This window comes from Grampus griseus (genome assembly GCF_964374135.1).
Source record: "Grampus griseus genome assembly, chromosome: 4".
Lineage (NCBI taxonomy): Eukaryota > Metazoa > Chordata > Mammalia > Artiodactyla > Delphinidae > Grampus > Grampus griseus.
Window position 1 is genome coordinate 32,997,555 of NC_138997.1, and position 18,083 is coordinate 33,015,637.

Consider the following 18,083-nt stretch of genomic DNA (forward strand, 5'->3'; position numbering starts at 1 on the left):
ACAATGAAAGATCAGAAAGAGAAATTAAGGAAACAATCTCATTTATCATCACGATAAAAAGAATAAAATACCTAGGAATAAACCTACCTAAGGAGACAAAAGGCCTGTACTCAGAAAACACTGATGAAAGAAATCAAAGATGACACAAACGGATGGAGAGATAAACCATGCTCCTGGATTGGAAGAATCAATATTGTGAACATGACTATACCACCCAAAGCAATCTACAGGTTCAGTGCAATCTCTATCAAATACCAATGGTATTTTTCACAGAATTAGAACAAAAAATTTTTATGGTTTGTATGGAAACACAAATGACCCCAAATTGCCAAAGCAATCTTGAGAAGGAAAAATGGAGCTAAGGGAATTGGGCTCCCCAACTTCAGACTATATTACAAAGCTACAGTAATCAACATAGTATGGTACTGGCACAAAAGTAGAAATATAGCTCAATAGGACAGAACAGAAAGTCCAGAGATAAACCCACTTGCATATGGTCACCTAGTCTATGACAAAGGAGGCAAGAATATACAGTGGAGAAAAGACAGCCTCTTCAATAAATGGTGTTGGGAAAACTGGACAACTACATGTTAAAGAATTAAATTAGAACACTCTTTAACACCATACACAAAAATAAACTCAAAATGGATTAAAGACCTAAATTAAAGACCAGACACTATGAAACTCTTAGAGGAAAACATAGGAAAAACACTCTAACATAAATCACAGCAAGATCTTTTATGACCCACCTCCTAGAGTAATGAAAATAAAAATAAGCAAATGGGACCTGATTAAACTTAAAAGCTTTTGCACAGCAAAGGAAACCATAAACAAGATGGAAAAGACAAGCCACAGAATGGGAGAAAATATTTGCAAACAAAGCAACTGACAAAGGATTAATCTCCAAAATATACAAACAGCTCATGCAGCTCAATATCAAAAAAACAAACAACCCAATCCAAAAATGGTCAGAAGACCTAAACAGGCATTTCACCAAAGAAGACATATAGATGGCCAAAAGGCCCATGAAAAGATGGTCAACATCACTAATTATTAGAGAAATCCAAATCAAACCTACAATAAGGTATCACTTCACACTGGTCAGAAGGGCCATCATCAAAAAATCTACAAACAATAAATGCTGGAGAGGATGTGGAGAAAAGGGAACCCTCTTGCACTGTTGGTGGGAATGTGAATTGATACAGCCACTGTGGAGAACAGAGGTTCCTTAGAAAACTTAAAATAGAGCTACCATATGACCCAGCAATCCCACTACTGGGCATATACCCTGAGAAAACCATAATTCAAAAAGAGTCATGTACTACAATGTTCACTGCAGCACTATTTACAATAGCCAGGTCATGGAAACAACTTAAATATCCATCAACAGATGAATGGATAAAGAAGATGTGGTACATATATACAATGCAACGTTACTCAGCCTTAAAAAGAAATGAAATTGGGTCATTTGTAGAGATGCAGATGGACCTAGAGTCTGTCATACAGAGTGAAGTAGGTCAGAAAGAGAAAAACAAATATCATATATTAACGCATATATGTGGAATCTAAAAACATGGTACAGATGAACCTATCTGCAGGGAAGGAATAGAAACGCAGACATAGAGAATGGACGTGTGGACACAGGGGAAGAAGGGGAGGGTGGGATGAATTTGGAGATTAGGTTTGACATAAATATACTACCGTGTGTAAAATAGATAGCTAGTGGGAACCTGCTGTACAGCATAGGGAGCTCAGCTCTGTGCTCTGTGATGACCTAGGTGGGTGGGATTGGGGTGGAGGGAGGTCCAAGAGAGAGGGGATATATGTATACATATAGCTGATTCACTTCATTGTATCGCAGAAACTAACACAACATTGTAAAGCAATTATACTCCAATAAAAAATAAAAAATATTTTGAAAAGACATAAAACCAGGGCTTCCCTGGTGGCGCAGTGGTTGAGAGTCCGCCTGCCCATGCAAGGGACACGGGTTCGTGCCCCGGTCTGGGAAGATCCCACATGCCGTGGAGCGGCTGGGCCCGTGAGCCATGGCCGCTGAGCCTGCGCGTCCGGAGCCTGTGCTCCACAACGGGAGAGGCCACAACAGTGAGAGGCCCGCGTACCGCAAAAAAACAAAAACAAAAAAAACAAAAACAAAAGACATAAAACCATGCCAATTGGGAAAATGTAAAACCAGTGTGCCTGAATAGCAAGAGCTACAGTGGAGACAAAACTGGCTAAAAGGCTGTCAATACCCTCAAAGCATATGGCGGACTGACTAGGTCTGTAGGAAATAAGGAGAAGTGGGAAGAGAGAAGAACAGAGCAAGATAATGTGTGCCTTACTGCCTGGGAGTGTGGAGAGGGATGCTGAGTATTTCAGAAGCGGTTCAAAGGAGCTTAGAAAATGGGGCAGGATGCCAACCATCTCTCTAGAGTCTCCGCCAGTCCATGGGGTTCCAGAAAATAAGCAAATAGCACTATGATCACAGATACCTAACCTCCAACACCATACGAGTGGCATGACCCTTGTCCCACCAGCATCCTTAGCCATTGACTCTTCTCTCATTATCCTCACTTTCACTTCCACAGCTTTAATTATCACCTCCAAATGAATAACTTCCAAGTTTCCATCTTCAACCTTCTGCTCTTTCCTCTACTGTAGCTCTGAATATCTAAAAAGCTTTCAAGATATCTTTTCCCAGACTACTGGCCATTAATTCATGCCCAACATATCAAACACTCAACTAAGCAAGCATCTTTTCCCCAAAACTCTTACCACCAGCTTTTCCTATTCCTCCCACTAACCCAGACTGAAAATGTGGGATCATCTTTTACTTCTCCCCTCATCCCTTATTCAAGTTGTAGCATTTCCTTTGTAATGCGTCTAAGGTCAGCCTTTCTACTACACTTCACTACTATTTCCCTAGTTCAGGCCCTCGTAACTGAATATGTATTATTACAAGAGTCTCAGGAGTCTCCTACCTAGTTTCACTGCCTTCTTCCTCCCACTGATTCAAGACAAATCTTCCTAAAACCTTACTTTACACAGGTTGATCTCTATTTAAAAACTCCCCACCTCTCTCTGTTGCCTCCATAGCAAAGGCCAAACTCTAGGCAAACACTGCGAGTCCTTCATGGGCTGTCTCCTGTGCCTTCAAAACTCCACCCACTACTTCACTACAGGACCAGACACACCATGATTATTCTAGTTCATACTATCGTCACATGGATTATGTATCCTAGAGTTTTAATTAAAATTTTTATTCGTTGCCATATTCATTTGATCTGTCTGCACCACAAACAACACATTCTTTTTAAATGAAGATTTTAACTCAGTAAAACTTTAAGCAATAACCTGGCATTTGTAAAAATGACTTAGCATAGTTTCCCTAATGGACTATGAAAATATAAATTATTTCTAAGGTTGCTCACTTTTACTTTATAATTTAGAAGACAAAGGGCTCATTAATAGAAGTCTGGTGTTTAGTTGTAAATAAAATTAATATATCGTCAGATTTGAATTCTCAGAGGAAGGAAATCTTACTGATCACAACTTTCAGAAGGCCATCCTAAATGATTCTCTTTTAGAGGTAATCACGCCTAGGAATGCATTACACATTTTTATGCAAAAAAAAAATTTTTTTTTGCAGCTATCCTGGAATGTATCCATGACAAGTTGTAAATAAAAACCTACATATCACAACACAGGACTCCCTGGAAGGTCCATATCTAGTGAAACCTCCATCCTGATCCACCACATAAACCCTCCCACCTCCAAGTTCCCTTAATTCTTACTACACCAACTACTTTCTACCACATAGTGTAGATTACCTCAAATCCTTATGATAACATGCTCTCAAAATGAATTACAGTGTGTGATGGTCAACATGACTGGGCCTCATGATGTCCAGATATCTGATTAAATGTTATTTCTAGGTATGTCTGTGGGGGTGTTTCTGGCTGAGATTAACATTTGAATTGCTGGACTGAGAAAAGTAGAATGTCCTCCCCAATGTGTGTGCATATCATCCAATCCACTGAAGGCCTCAACAGAACAAAAAAGAGGAGAAAGGATGAATTTGCTCTTTCTGTCTGACTGCTGAGCTGGGACATCAGTCTTCTCCTGTCCTCTGACTGGGACTCACACCATCAGTTCTGGCTCTCAAGCCTTCAGACTTGGACCGAATTATACCACCAGCTTTCTTGAGTCTCCAGCTTGCAGCCAGCAGATCATGGGATTTCTTGGCCTCTATAATCCCATGAATCAATTCTTCATTTTATATTTCCTACTGGTTCTATTTTTTTGGAGAACTCTAACTAATATACAACATTTTATGAGTGAGGAACTAGGGCCAGGAAAGTTAACAGGGATAGTAAATGGTGAAGTCAGAACTGAAACCAAGGTTTTGTACTCAAACTCCAGTGCTGTCTTTTTTCAGGCTGTCTTAATAAAAGACTCCATAGAGTAATAACTGATACACAGAACAAAAGACACTAAGATAGGAAGAGGACCAAGGTGGCTAGGATGACCCTGAGCTAATCTCTTCCCACAGACACATCAAATCTATGCCTACATACAGAGCAACTCCTCCTGAAGAAGACCTGAGGGCTGACTGAACAGCTTCTCTACATAGAAGGACCACATAGAAATGGGTAGGAGAGATAGAGACACAGTATCCATGGGAACTCCACCCATGAGGCAGCAACCTAAGATAGGAAGGGATATTACTGAGGGGTCCAAGCACTGATTCACCACCCTGGGACATAGTGAAAAAACAGCTGTTTAAAGGGCACATATACTATACAGCAAAGAAATCCATCTACTAACTTTAGAACTCCTGCCAAACAGGTGGAGAACTGCTGGAGCCCTCTGCAAGATCAGGGGTGCTGGTAGAGCATTGTTTTAGTCCACCAAGGACTTCCCCAGACCCACGCCTGCTCCTGCTCCAGCTGTCCTGCTAAGGTGGCCCTGGTGTTGTGCATTCCAAGGACTGCCCCTGACCTGCGAGCAGTCCACACAGGGGCATTCCCACAGAAGACCACTCCTTCAAGACTGGGAGGGAGAGCTGTTTTCTCTACTTTGTAGAAACAAACACCAAAAGTCAAGCAAAATGAGGATACAGAAGAATGTGTTCCAAACAAAAGAACAAAATAAAACCTTAGGGGAAAAAAAAAAAACCCTAATGAAACAGTGATAAATAATTTACCTGATAAAGAGTTCAAAGAAATGATCATAAGGATGCTCACTGAATTTGGGAGGAAAATGGAGGAATTCAATGAGAATTTCAACAAAGATTAAGGAAATATAAGAAAAACCAATCAGAGAAGAAGACCACAATTAACAGCAGATTAGATGACACAGAAGAATGGATAAGCAATCTGGAATAAAGAATAGTGGAAATCACCCAATCAAAACAGCAAAAGGAAGAAAGAATTTTTTTTAATGATGATAATTTAAGGGACCTCAGGGACAACATCAAGTATACTAACATTCACATTATAGATATCCCAGAAGGAGAAGAAAGAGAGAAAGTGACAGAAAACTTATTTGAAGAAACAATGACTGAAAACTTCCCTAACTTGGGGAAGGAAACAGACATCCAGGTACAGGAAGCACAGAGTCCCAAAGAAGATGAACCTAAAGAGATCTACACCAAGACATAATTAAAGTGGCAAAAGTTAAAGTAAAAGTGAGAATCTTAAAGACAGCAAGAGAAAAACAACTAATCACATACAAGGGAAACCTTGTAAGACTATCAGCTGATTTTTCAGCAGAAACTTTACAGGCCAGAAGGGAGTGGCAGGATATATTTAAAGTGCTAAAAGAGAAAAAAACTTACAATTTAGAATATGCTATCTGTCAAGGTTTTCATTCAGAATTGAAAGAGGGATTACAAAGTCTCCCAAAAGGCAAAAATTAAAGGAGTTCATCACCACTAAACTGCCTTACAAGAAATGCTAGAGTCTTCTTTAAGGCCACAACTAGAAATGACAAAACATACATATATAAAAAAAAATCTCACTGGTAAAGGCAAGTATAGTAATTGCAGTGGATGAGGCATTTAAGTGCTAGTATGAAGGTTAAAAGACAAAAATAGTACAAATCAACTATAACTACAATAAGTAGTTAAGGGATACCCAAAATTTAAAAGATATAAGATATGACATCAAAATCATCCAATGTGGTGGTGTAGGCAGTAAAAATGTAGGCCATGTACAACGAGCCCACAGCTAACACCACACTCAATGGTAAACATCTGAAAGCTTCTCCTCTAAGACCAGAACTGAGACAAGGATGCCCACTCTTGCCACTTCATTCCACACAGTACTGGAAGTCTTAGCCACAGCAATGTGGTAAGAAAGAGAAATAAAAGGCATCCAAATTGGAAAGGAAGAAGTAAAACTGTCACTATTTGCAGATGACATGATACAATAAATAGAAAACCCAAAAGGCTCTACCAAAAAACTATTAGAACTAAAAATGAATTCAGTAAATATGCAGGATATAGAATAGAAATCTGTTGCATTTCTGCCCACTAATAATGAAAGAGAAAGAGAAAGAGAACTATCAGAAAGAGAAATTAAGAAAACAACCCCATTAACAATTGCATCAAAAACAATAAAATACCTAAGAATAAATTTAACCAAGGAGGTGAAAAACCTGCATTCTGGAAACTATAAGACACTGATGAAAGAAACTGAAGATGACACAAACATATGGAAAGATACACCATGCTCATGGATTGGAAAGATCAGTATCATTAAAATATCCATACTACCCAAAATAATCTGCAAATTCAATGCAATTCCTATCAAAATATCAATGGCATTTTTCACAGAACAAGAACAAATAATCCTAAAATTTGTATGGAACCACAAAAGGCCCCAAATACCAAAGCAATCTTGAGAAAGAAGAACAAAGCTGGAGGTGTCACACTCCCAGACTTGAAACTATACTACAAAGCTACAGTAATCAAAACACTATGGCACTGATACCAAAACAAACACAGAGAACAATGGAACAGAATAGAGAGCCCAGAAATAAACCCATGCTCATATGGTCAAGGGGGTAAGAATACAATGGGGAAAAGATAGTTTCTTCAATAATTGAACAGTGTTGGGAAAACTGGACAGCCACATGTAAAATAATGGAACTGGACCACTTTCTTATACCGTATACAAAAATTAACTCAAAATGGTTTTAAAGACTTAAATGTAAGACTTGAAACCATAAAAATCCTAGAAGAAAACATAGGTAGTAACTTCTTTGACATCAGTCTTAGAGATATTTTTTGGCATATGTCTCATCCAGAAAGGGCAACAAAAGCAAAAATAAACAAATGGGACTACATCAAACTAAAAAGCTTTTGCACAGTGAAAGAAACCACGGACAAAACTAAAAGGTGATCTATTGAATAGGATATCTGCAAACAATGTATCTGATAAGGGGTTGATATCCAAAATATGTAAAGAACTCATACAGCTCAATAGCTAAAAAATAACCCAGTCAAATATGGGCAGAGGACCTGAATAGATATTTTTCCAAAGAAGACATACAGGTGGCCAACAGGCACACAAAAATGTGCTCAACATCACTAATAATCAGGAAAATACAAATTAAAATCACAGTGCGATCACCTCATACCTGTCAGAATGGCTATTTCAAAAAGACAAGATGTGGAGAAAAGGGAACCCTTGTGCACTGTTGATGGGACTGTAAACTGGTATAGCTACTACAGAAAACAGTATGGAGGCCCCTCAGAAAACTAAAAATAGAGCTACCATATGACCCAGCAATTCCACTTCTGGCTATTTACCCAAAGAAAATGAAAACACTAATTCGAAAAGATACATGTACTTCTATGTTCATTGCAGCACTATTTACAATAGCCAAGATATGGAAACAAACTAGGTGTCCATCAACAGATGAATGGGTAAAAAAGATGGGATATATATACACACATATATACAATGGAATATTACTCTGCCATACAAAAGAATGAAATCTATGGCAACATGGACAGATGCAGAGGGTATTATGGTAAGTGAAATAAGTAAGAAAAAGAAAGACAAATACCATGTGATTTCACTTGTATGTGTAATCTAAAAAACAAAGCAAACAAAACAGAAACTGACATAGGTACAGAGAACAAACTGGTGGTTGCCAGAGGGGAGTGGGGTATGGGGACTGGTGAAAGACGTGAAGGGAGTAAGAGGTACAAGCTTCCACTTATAAAATAAATAAGTCTTGGGGATGTAATGTGCAGGAAATATAGTTGATAACTGCAACAACTTTGTATGGTGATGGATGGTAACTGGACTTACTGTGGTGATCATTTCATAATGTATAAGAGTATTGAATCACTATGTTGGACACCTCAAACTATATCATATTGTATGTTAATTATAACTCAATAAAAAAAAAACATACTAAGTTACTCTGTAGACCAGAATCATGCCCTGCACAGATGAAAGGGAGCCCATGAGGACTCATGACCCATCACACCAAGGCCTTTGCCACAACTTACATCACACTGCCTCCCCTCTATGACTTTCACAGTGTTTTTGTCTGTGGCAGCGTAGGGGGTGGGGTAGGGGTGGAGGATAGCTATTGAGAGGTCATTTGAACCTTGCTTGAAGACACATGGGATTCCATAAACCCATAAGGAGATGTTACAAGCTTCCAATGTAAGCAAAATAGGTTTCTCCCTTCATTGCCAGACACATACATCTAACTAAAAACTGAATACACAATTTAAATTTTTTCTGCTTTTTGTGCAAGAGAATTTTTTTTTTAAGATTTATTTATTATTTATTTTTGGCTACGTCAGGTCTTAGTTGTGGCATGAGGGATCTTTTGTTGCAGTGTGCGGGCTTCTCTCTAGTTGTGGCGCACAGGTTCCTGAGCGCATGGGCTCTGTAGTTGTGGCGCATGGGTTCCAGAGCACGTGGGCTCTGTAGTTTGCAGCACACAGGCTCTAGTTGAGGCACACAACCTCAGTAGCTGTGGCGTGTGGGCTTAGTTGCCCCGTGGCATGTGGGATCTTAGTTCCCTGACCAGGCATCAAACATGCGTCCCCTGCACTGTAAAGCGGATTCTTTACCACTGGACCACCAGGGAAGTCCCAAGAATTTTATTTGAAATGTCATTTTTACTTAGTCCTCAGCATTCACTATGTCAGGCAAAATAGTCTTCATCATTTCTAGAAGTCTTATTTACTAGCATTTAATAATATATAGCATGCATTCAGGACTTACTATGAGTCTAGCATTGCTTTGAGCCTACATGTACTAATTCATCACACACAAAAAAACTTTATATCAAGCTGATACCATTGTTATCCATATTTTCCAGATGAGGAAACTGAGGCACAGTGCCCAAGATGACAAGTAGTGGAGCTGAGATTCAAACCCAGGCACACTGATCCCATAGTCTGGCTATATTTTAGCTTAATTTTAGTCTTCAAAGCTAAGAACTCTCTACCATGTAATGTCAATCATCTTTAGTTCTAGAACCAAGAACTAGACAAAGTACTTGGAAGTTATACATTGACTGTAGCTAGAAATGTATCCCACAGATTCCAGGCTATACCCCTCCTATTACATAGCCAAACAAATTATCTGATCATCTTTCTCAAGCAGGAAAAGGGGAAAGGAAGTAAAGCCAGCTGATTGGCCTTGGGTAGCAGCTGGGTCGGGGACAGGGAGAGGAAGGCTACCAAAAGGAAGTCTGAGAGAATTCTACAGCCAATCTCAAGTACCTAAAACAGGTCATCAAAGCAAAGCCAGAAGCACATACCAACACATGCTGGGAACTACAATGGAAGGCCAGCAGGAGTCGGATAATCAGGGAAGATGACAGTTGGCAGGTAATCTAGACTCATCCTGGAGACAGATGCAAATGACCACTGTGGAAATCTCACATGCTTTCAGTGTGTGTGTACAGACAGGTCAGGTCCATTCAAAAGAGCCAGAATGAGACAATCATATATGGTAATGCAATTCTATGACCGTCAAAGCTGGCACACACTAGGTAAGTACATAAGCTTGTATGTAAGGTAAGCAGTAAGAGTATGTCTGTAATAACATAAGGGATAAACAATGCAATTCAGACCATAAAATTCCAAAAGATCAATGATAAAATATATGGAGGAAAGAAACTTTACAATAAATTTAATATACATACAAATGAAATGTAAAAAAAATAAAATAGAAAGTAAAATCCTTTACTAGCTCTACCACTGGCTAGTAAATTTTTTTTCATTATGCTCTTCAATACAATTTAACAAAAGTATTGATCTTCCAGTATATGAGATTGAGAACACCAGGAATTACAGGGACTCAAATACCATTAAATTGTAACAGCACAAGGCAATCACAATCCATCGTCTTACTAATACAAGTAAACAGCTGTAACACCATAAAGAACATTAAGAAAAGAGCTAGACAGAACAAGGGAACATTTAGTGGGAGGAGGTGGCATTTGAGATATGCCCCAAATCTCTCTGGTGTCAAGAACAGGCAACAGAAGACAAGGAACAATGTGGACAGAACGAGGGTGGCAACAATGGGTATAAATGAAGGGACAAATGAAGGCCTTGGTAACTAGTGTGGTCCAATTTGGGGAGGAATCAAAGATGACATGAAGGTGTTAGGAAACATCTTCCTTAATTCAAGGTTGGCGCTAGGACAGCCTACCTTGGCATCCCTTGCCATCATCACCACCCAGACTTCAGGAGAGGGACTGCCAGCCCTGGACACTTTGACGAAAGCTACTTAATAACCCTTCCCTTAAATCATACCACCCCAAGAGGTGTTTTGGGTTTTCCATTTTTACCTCCACAGTACAGTTGAGACAAAGTTCACACATTTAGAAAGACTTTCCTAAAGGATGGGGATTCATAAAAGGAAGTAACCGCAAAAGATGTAATGAATCAGAAACAAGATATAGGTTAGTCCTTCTCAGGCCACGGAGCACAGTTGGCATCAGGCCTTCCCATCTCCCACATCTTCCCAGATGGTCGATATTATGTTTAATGCCCAGGCACCCCTCCTAGTCAGGCTCCTCAAAGTCAGACCAGGAGAGCAAACACACGAGCACAGCAGGTACTCTCTCTCACAGCCCGTGTGTGGGATCCCAAGGCCTGCTTTTTACACAATTAATTTATATGAGCCATGACCTTGCTCTGCACCCTTGTCACTCTCATCAATGAAACACACAACCACTCCAACAAATAGCAAAATCACAGACAGACACACACCAAATGCATAAATACATCTATAGAAGGGATCCATTAACAAAATATAGAAAGTTTCAAAAAGGAGCTGATTAATGAAGGTTGGGGGAAAAAAGAAAAAGAGTAGAAGATAAATGACTTCGATTTAAAAAATGTCAGAATTTGAGATGTCAAAAATACTTCCAGGCAGAGATACGGACCAGGTAGAGAAATGTTAATCTGCAGTTAGTAAAGGAGGTCGACCCTGGAGATGTTAAAAAAAAAAAAAAAGTTTCAGTTCTGGAAATACTTAAGTAGAAAGTATAGAAAAGATCGAAGTGAGAGGAAGAAAAAACCTTTGGAAACGCCTCTATCACACTGAGTAGGGGACACAAGGAGGAATTGGCAAGACAGAGACAGAGAGGATGCAGTGAGACAGAAGGCAGTGAAGATGATGCATTCAAGAAAGAGGAAGTGGGCAGCAGCCCAAAATGCTTTAGAGAATGAGTCAGGTTAAACTAAGAAAGCCCAGCGGATCTGAAATAAAAGAACACAGCTGCCTTTGGAGAGGCAGAATTTAGCATAGTGGTGGGGGAGATCAGAACAGGGCGGGAAGGGGTGATCAGCAAGTGGGGGTGGGGCATATGCCTTCACATGGAGGAGGGAAGGAGATGGGATAGAGGACTTGGGACTCTACACTTGTCTGGCACAGGGACCTGGCCTCACTGCTGCCTCCCCAGCACCAGCACGAGTTCCTGGAATGTAATACGTACCCCATAAATACTGTTCATGGAATGTTGTTTATTCAATGAACGTTGTTGTTTGATTAAGCAAATGAATTAGTGAATGAACACAGTACTGATATTTGGGGGAGTACAAGAGAATAATCTTGTTATTATTAACAAGATTAATCTTGTTATGGAACGTGTGTAATTCAGGTATGAAGGCTGCAGTTACATTGTTTGAAGATCTGGTCACAAGATAAAGTGGCACAGTGGATAAGAATTCCCCTGCCAATGCAGGGGACACGGATTCGAGCCCCGATCCGGGAAGATCCCACATGCCACGGAGCAACTAAGCCCATGTGCCACAACTACTGAACCCGTGTGCCACAACTACTGAAGACTGCGTGCCACAACTACTGAAGCCCACGCACCTAGAGCCCATGCTCCACAAGAGAAGCCACTGCAAGGAGAAGCCCACGCACCACAATGAAGACCCAACGCAGCCAAAAATAAACAAATAAAATAAATTTATAAAAACAACAACAACAACAAGATAAAGGCTGTCAGTGTAGTTCACATGGTTGGATTTAGCGTGGGGCAGAGAGTGGCAGTCTCACTGCCAAGAGAGACTGAGGTTAGTCTCTTTGATAGTAATCTGAAGAAAAAGAGAGCCTTTCAGGCCAGACACTAGAACTCAGAGGCAAACACAGGAGCAACTGCCTTGACCACGAAAACATCAAGAGGTGCTGAAGGGAGTTCCCGAGGGGCAGGCTGTCAAGAAGGGGCTCTCCACCTGGGGGGCAGTGGGGAGCAAGGAACTAAGAAATCCAGACAAGCGCCCACAAGGTTGTTAAAACCCTTTGGGGCTAGAGGTCAACCATCTCAGGCTGCTACCAGTTCTTGTCCTCTGTATTAAATCCCTTTGTTCGGCCCCACATTTAAGGTCTTTGGAAAGTTCCAATTTGGGTCTGAGAACATGGACGCGTTCAGCCAGCACTGGGGGATGGGAGGGTGGCTGCCCTGGGGTCACAGTAGGAGCATAATAAGAGTGGAATAAGCCCAGGGATTAGTGTTGTGGAGTAACCACCAAGACACCTAGAAGTCTCAGGCTTTGTTTTATTAGGTGACATGGTATTCCTTTACAGGGAATCCAGGAAAGAACTTTTTTTTTTCCCTGTCATTTCTCATTTGGGATTTTTATGGTTCTGACGAAGGAGAATTGAGCAGAGATGAGGTCTAAAGGGAGAAAATGGGTAAAGGGCAACAGAAACGTTCAACTGTAAGAATTGATATAATGGAATTAAACAAAGCCCTGGAAGAAAGAAGAGCCTATGAGATCCAAAGGGAGTGGGGGAGGTTTGTTTTTACAAAGTGGTATAAAGAAAGATTAAGAGTAAAGAGATCGCAAGCAGATGGAAGACACTCTGGGTGAGACTTAGGGGACAGAGTCAGCGAGAGAGCTGATGCAGCACAGAAAGCTCACAAAGCTGCTATGGTGAGGTCGGAGAGCCCAGTGTATAAGAATGTGTCTGCAATCTTGAGTGGCTAGATTGCTGGAATTTCCAGAAATTCTAATCAGCACCCTTTAATACTACCTATAACAATACTTGGCAACCTGAAAGGTTTTCTGCGATTGAAGATGCAGTCTTGCACTTGAGGCAAGTTCAGCTCACCATAATGGATCTGCCACATACCAAGTCATAATAATGGGATAAACTCACACCTCATGGCAGAATCATCTCACAATTTTAGAAACAACTCTAAAAAGACAGGTTCTAATCAAAGGAATCATAATTAATTTACGCTGCTTATTTTCCTTTAAATAGAGTCCAGTTGTACTGTTTCACACCAAGATCCTTAAGGTCTTCCAGATGGAAGAAATTTTGGAAATTATCTAATCCAACCTCTCATCTATTATGACTTCAGTTTTCAACATCCATGGGAGACACAAAATTGGTGCCCACTGGCAGTATGTGCTCCTCTCCATTTCTCAGCCACCTTTGCAGTACACCTGAGGCCACGTGGCTAAGCTCTGACCAATGGGACATTGGTGGACCTGATCTAAGTCACTCCCAGCCCTGGCCCTACCTTGGATGGAGAAGGACCAATCAACCTGCATCGTATCAGACTCTGATTGAGATGTAAATACTTCATTATGTTATTCATCGGCATTTGTGGATCTGTTTCAGCAGCAAGCATTAATTGATTTTCAAGCCTTCTTTTAATAACCTAGCAACTCAATGAGTCGTCAGTCATGACAGAGAAAGGAATGGAGATTATTATTACCCACAGAGCAAAAGGATTAAAAAAGAGAGAAGAAGTCAGGTAACCCATTTTTAAAATACAGTGGCATCTTACTTATCTAAAGGTTATTGAGACGTGACTTATCAAGGCTAAAGCCTCACCCTGCCCGCACCACCCCCACACCAGAGAACCAAGAAATAAGCCATAGAGGTCTTAAAACAACCCAGCTTGAGAGCTAAATGGAGTTTTAGAGCTTCACTCACTAGTTAGCCTCTCAGGCTCTATTTATTTATTCACATTATCTTGGAGTAAATAAACCAGTCTTGGAAATCTAGTTTGTTATCTCACATCAGATAAATACTAGGAAATTGGAAGCCATAAGGAGTACTGCTAGAAGGGTGCACATCACAACATTCTGAGATCTGTCTATAAAGGATATCATCCATTTTATAAAGGATGATTGAGCCCCGCTACTCCTGAATCCAGAAGGCATCACTGGAGGAGGTCAGCCCGCAGCTGGTAAAAATGACTTATGTCCTCCACTACCTCTCGTAAACTTCCAGAGAAGGTAGGACAATGTATAAGAAGTCTCTGGAAATAGTTACTCAAAACAGTTTCAGTGTTTAAAGGCATACACTTGTTTACTTGAAAAACCAATGTGTGAGGGCCACCTCACTTCCCCAGGTGGCCACATAATGATCCTCAAATATATGCGACATTGCCATTTGCACACTGTTAAAAAGTAAAACCGAGAAAGGGTTGTTCCTCCCAAACCTATCTGGGTGCTCATATACAGACTGAAGGAAATCAGCATTCCATAAGCAAAATCAGGATCAAAATATAATGTGAGGTAGAAAAGACCTTAGAGACTATTCAGAAAAGTTAGGTGACCAGAGGGAACCCATTCATCTCCCTGCAGAGGAGGAACCAGAGCCCATGTCCCCTGCCTTCTCAGCTTGGGTATAACTACCCACATCACAATTCTCCTTCCTTGTACTTACTCACAACCTCTCCATCCAGGCCTCCATCCTCTCCTCCCAGGCCCGATAGGCCTGATGCACTCACCTGCAGAAAGCAGTGTCCGACTGGGGCATGCTCCAGAAGGGTGGCGTTGTACACCTGCTTCAGGAAGATGGGTTCGTTGTCATTCACGTCGCCCACAGTGATGCTCACAAGGCAGGTGGCAGAGAGCGGGGGCTCTCCGAGGTCTTGGGCCACCACTCTCAGCTCTACGGCCTCCTGGACTTCTCGGTCCAGACTCCGGGTGGTGCTAATCACACCAATTTCAGGATCGATGCTGAAGGATGGTCCACACTCAGCGGTGGCCCTCAGAGCCTCCGGGTTGCAGCGCGCTGGGAGTGGGACCAGCGCGTAGCGCAGCCGGGCGTGGTCTGTGCCGGGCTCATCCTCATCGGAGGCGCTGACGCACACTACCGCGGTGCCGGGGGCCGCGGCCTCGGACACTGAGGCCCGGTAATGCTCCTGGCTGAAGAGAGGCGGCTGGTCATTGAGGTCAGCGATCCGGAGCAGCAGCGTCTCCTCCGTGCTCAGCGGCGGGGTTCCCGCATCCGTGGCCACCAGTCGCAAATCATACAGGTCTCTGCTCTCCCTGTCTAGGGGCCCCTCGACGCAAAGAAAGAATACCCCGGAGGAGCCTCCGGACCGCAGCGCAAAGGCTCCCTCACCGCCCTCCAAGGCCAGCGAGATGCTCCCGCCCCCGAGGCCCATACCGAGTTCCCCGACAGCCTCCTCTGCCTTCTCTGGGTCACCGTCCGCGTCGGACACGGAGACCCGAGCCACATAGTCGCCGACTCGAGCGCCCTCAGAGACGCGCGCGGCGCCTCCTTCGGTAAGGAAGAGTAGATGAATGGCGGGCCAGTTGTCATTCACGTCCAGCACCGCGATGGACACGCGCACGGTGGCAACCTCGGGCTCGGCACCTCCGTCGCGGGCCTCCACCACCAGCTGGTGCCAGGCTTGAGCCTCGCAGTCCAGCGGCCTCTGCACCCGCACCACCCCGCTCATCTCCTCCACCGCGAAATAGGCCGCGTCGCCCAGCGTCCCGCCACTGCCACCCGTCCCGGGCGCCTGCCGAGAGCGGATTCTGTAGCGCACGTGGCCATTGGGCCCCAGGTCACGGTCGGTGGCGCGCACACGACAGACCTCGGCGCCTGGCAGTGCGTCCTCGCGCACGGTGGCGCGGTACTCGCTCTGCTCAAATACGGGTGGGTTGTCGTTCTCATCCAGCACGCGCAGGTCCACCCGCAGGCTGCCCGTGCGCCGCGGGCGACCGCCGTCCCACGCCTCGATCTGCAGCTCGTGTGCTGCCACCGCCTCTCGGTCCAAGCGCCGCAGCAGCACCAGGTCTAGGGGCTCAAGGGGCGACGAGGACGGCGGCGACTTTGGTGACACCGGAGCCCCGTAGCGCAACTGGAAGAATGGTCCTGCGGGGTCCTCAGAAAGATCGGACGGTTGCACCAGGGTGTAGCCCTGTATGCTGAACAGCCCAGCGTCTGGGTCTTGGGCGCCTGGCAGGCGGAAGGCTGTACCTGGCGGGCTGAGCTCGGAGACGTCGAGTTGCAGGGAGTCGCGGGGAAAGCGGGGCGAGTGGTCGTTCACGTCGTTGACGCGGATCTCCACCTGCACCACCGCGCCCAGCAGCGTGGCGGCCACGAAGCTGTAGTGGTCCCGCCGCTCTCGGTCCAGGCGCCGCGCCGTACGGATGATGCCTGTGTCCGGATGCACGTGGAAGTCGTCCAGCAACGGGGAGTCATCCGAATCCTCGGACAGAAAGAAGCCGCCCCCCTCCTGCTGCTGCTGCGTGGCCGGCAGCCCCGCGCGGATGTCGCCGACTAAAGTGTCTGGAGGAAGGCCCTCGTCCACGGAAAGGCTGAGGTTGAACACCTGGGCAGACGAGCCCGAGGCCGCCCACAGCCATGCGTGCACGAAGAGCCCGAGCAGGAAGCGCTGCGCCCTGGCGCCGCCGCCGCCGCCCGGCAGCCCGCTGGGTGACCCTCTGCTCCCGGGGAGCAGGAGGCGCTTCCCGGCCGGAGCCCCGAGCTGCTGACGCCCTTCGCCCATCCTCCGCCCAGAAGGGCTCATTTCTCCAGCTCCTTGGGAAGGCTCCCGGGTAACTGCCAGGTTGTGGCGCGATGGCAGAAAAATCCAGGAGCCTCTTCAGTGTCTGAACCAAAGAAGAAAAGACTTTGTTTGGCAAACAAAACCAACAGACACAGGAGTTCCCGAGGTTACATCTGCAACTGGTGAAAACGTCCTCCGCCCGCAGCTCACGCAGACAAGGAGGGAAGCTCTAGCTGCCTCTGCTGCTGCAGCCACCTCTTCAGCCCCTGGATTTCTTTAAACGAGTCTCATCTCTTTTCCTCTCTCCTTTTATTCTTTTTACATCTGTTCCTTGTTCTTCTCGGCTGGTTGTTTCGCCCTGGTAAAGGCAGGTGCATTATTCTTTTGCCAAATAGAATGAAATTATTTAAAGCGCACACACAAGGAGAGGCTGGGGGTCGGGCCGGGGAAGGGGGTGGAGTAAGGGCTGGAGGCCGGGAGCAAGGGCGCGCGGGGCCGGAGCGGGAGGGAGGGAGGGAGGAAGGGAGGAGGGAGCCGCGGCTCGGGCTGCGGTGTAGTCAGCGGCTCCGGGGGCGGCCGCACCCGTCGCGTCTCGGGGCGCCGGGGACCGCGAGGCTCCCCTCCGCCCCAGCCCCCTCCGCTCTCCTCCCGCGTCGTGACGCGGCGCACACCCGGGCAAACTCCCACCTGCGAGGCGCCGCTGCAGTGGGGCCCGTTCGTGGCTGGGCTGGGGACGGAGCAGAGGGAGGCAAACGAGAAAGGACCCGGAGATTTGGACTGTGGGGCGGGTGAAGGTCGCGCAGGCGAGGTGTTCG

The 18,083-nt window shown here is 44.5% G+C and overlaps 1 protein-coding gene across 1 annotated transcript in view; it reads right to left on the reverse strand.

Annotated features, from left to right (window-relative positions):
• The window catches only part of DCHS2 (dachsous cadherin-related 2), a gene marked incomplete at both ends in the record, with an annotated part of 287,003 nt that extends 269,714 nt beyond the window's left edge, over positions 1-17,289 (reverse strand). The window contains one exon of the mRNA XM_082653510.1: positions 15,253-17,289. Coding sequence (XP_082509636.1) covers positions 15,253-17,289 — 2,037 coding nt within the window. The remainder of the gene's footprint in view (positions 1-15,252) is intronic.
• Between the last annotated feature and the right edge of the window lie 794 nt (positions 17,290-18,083).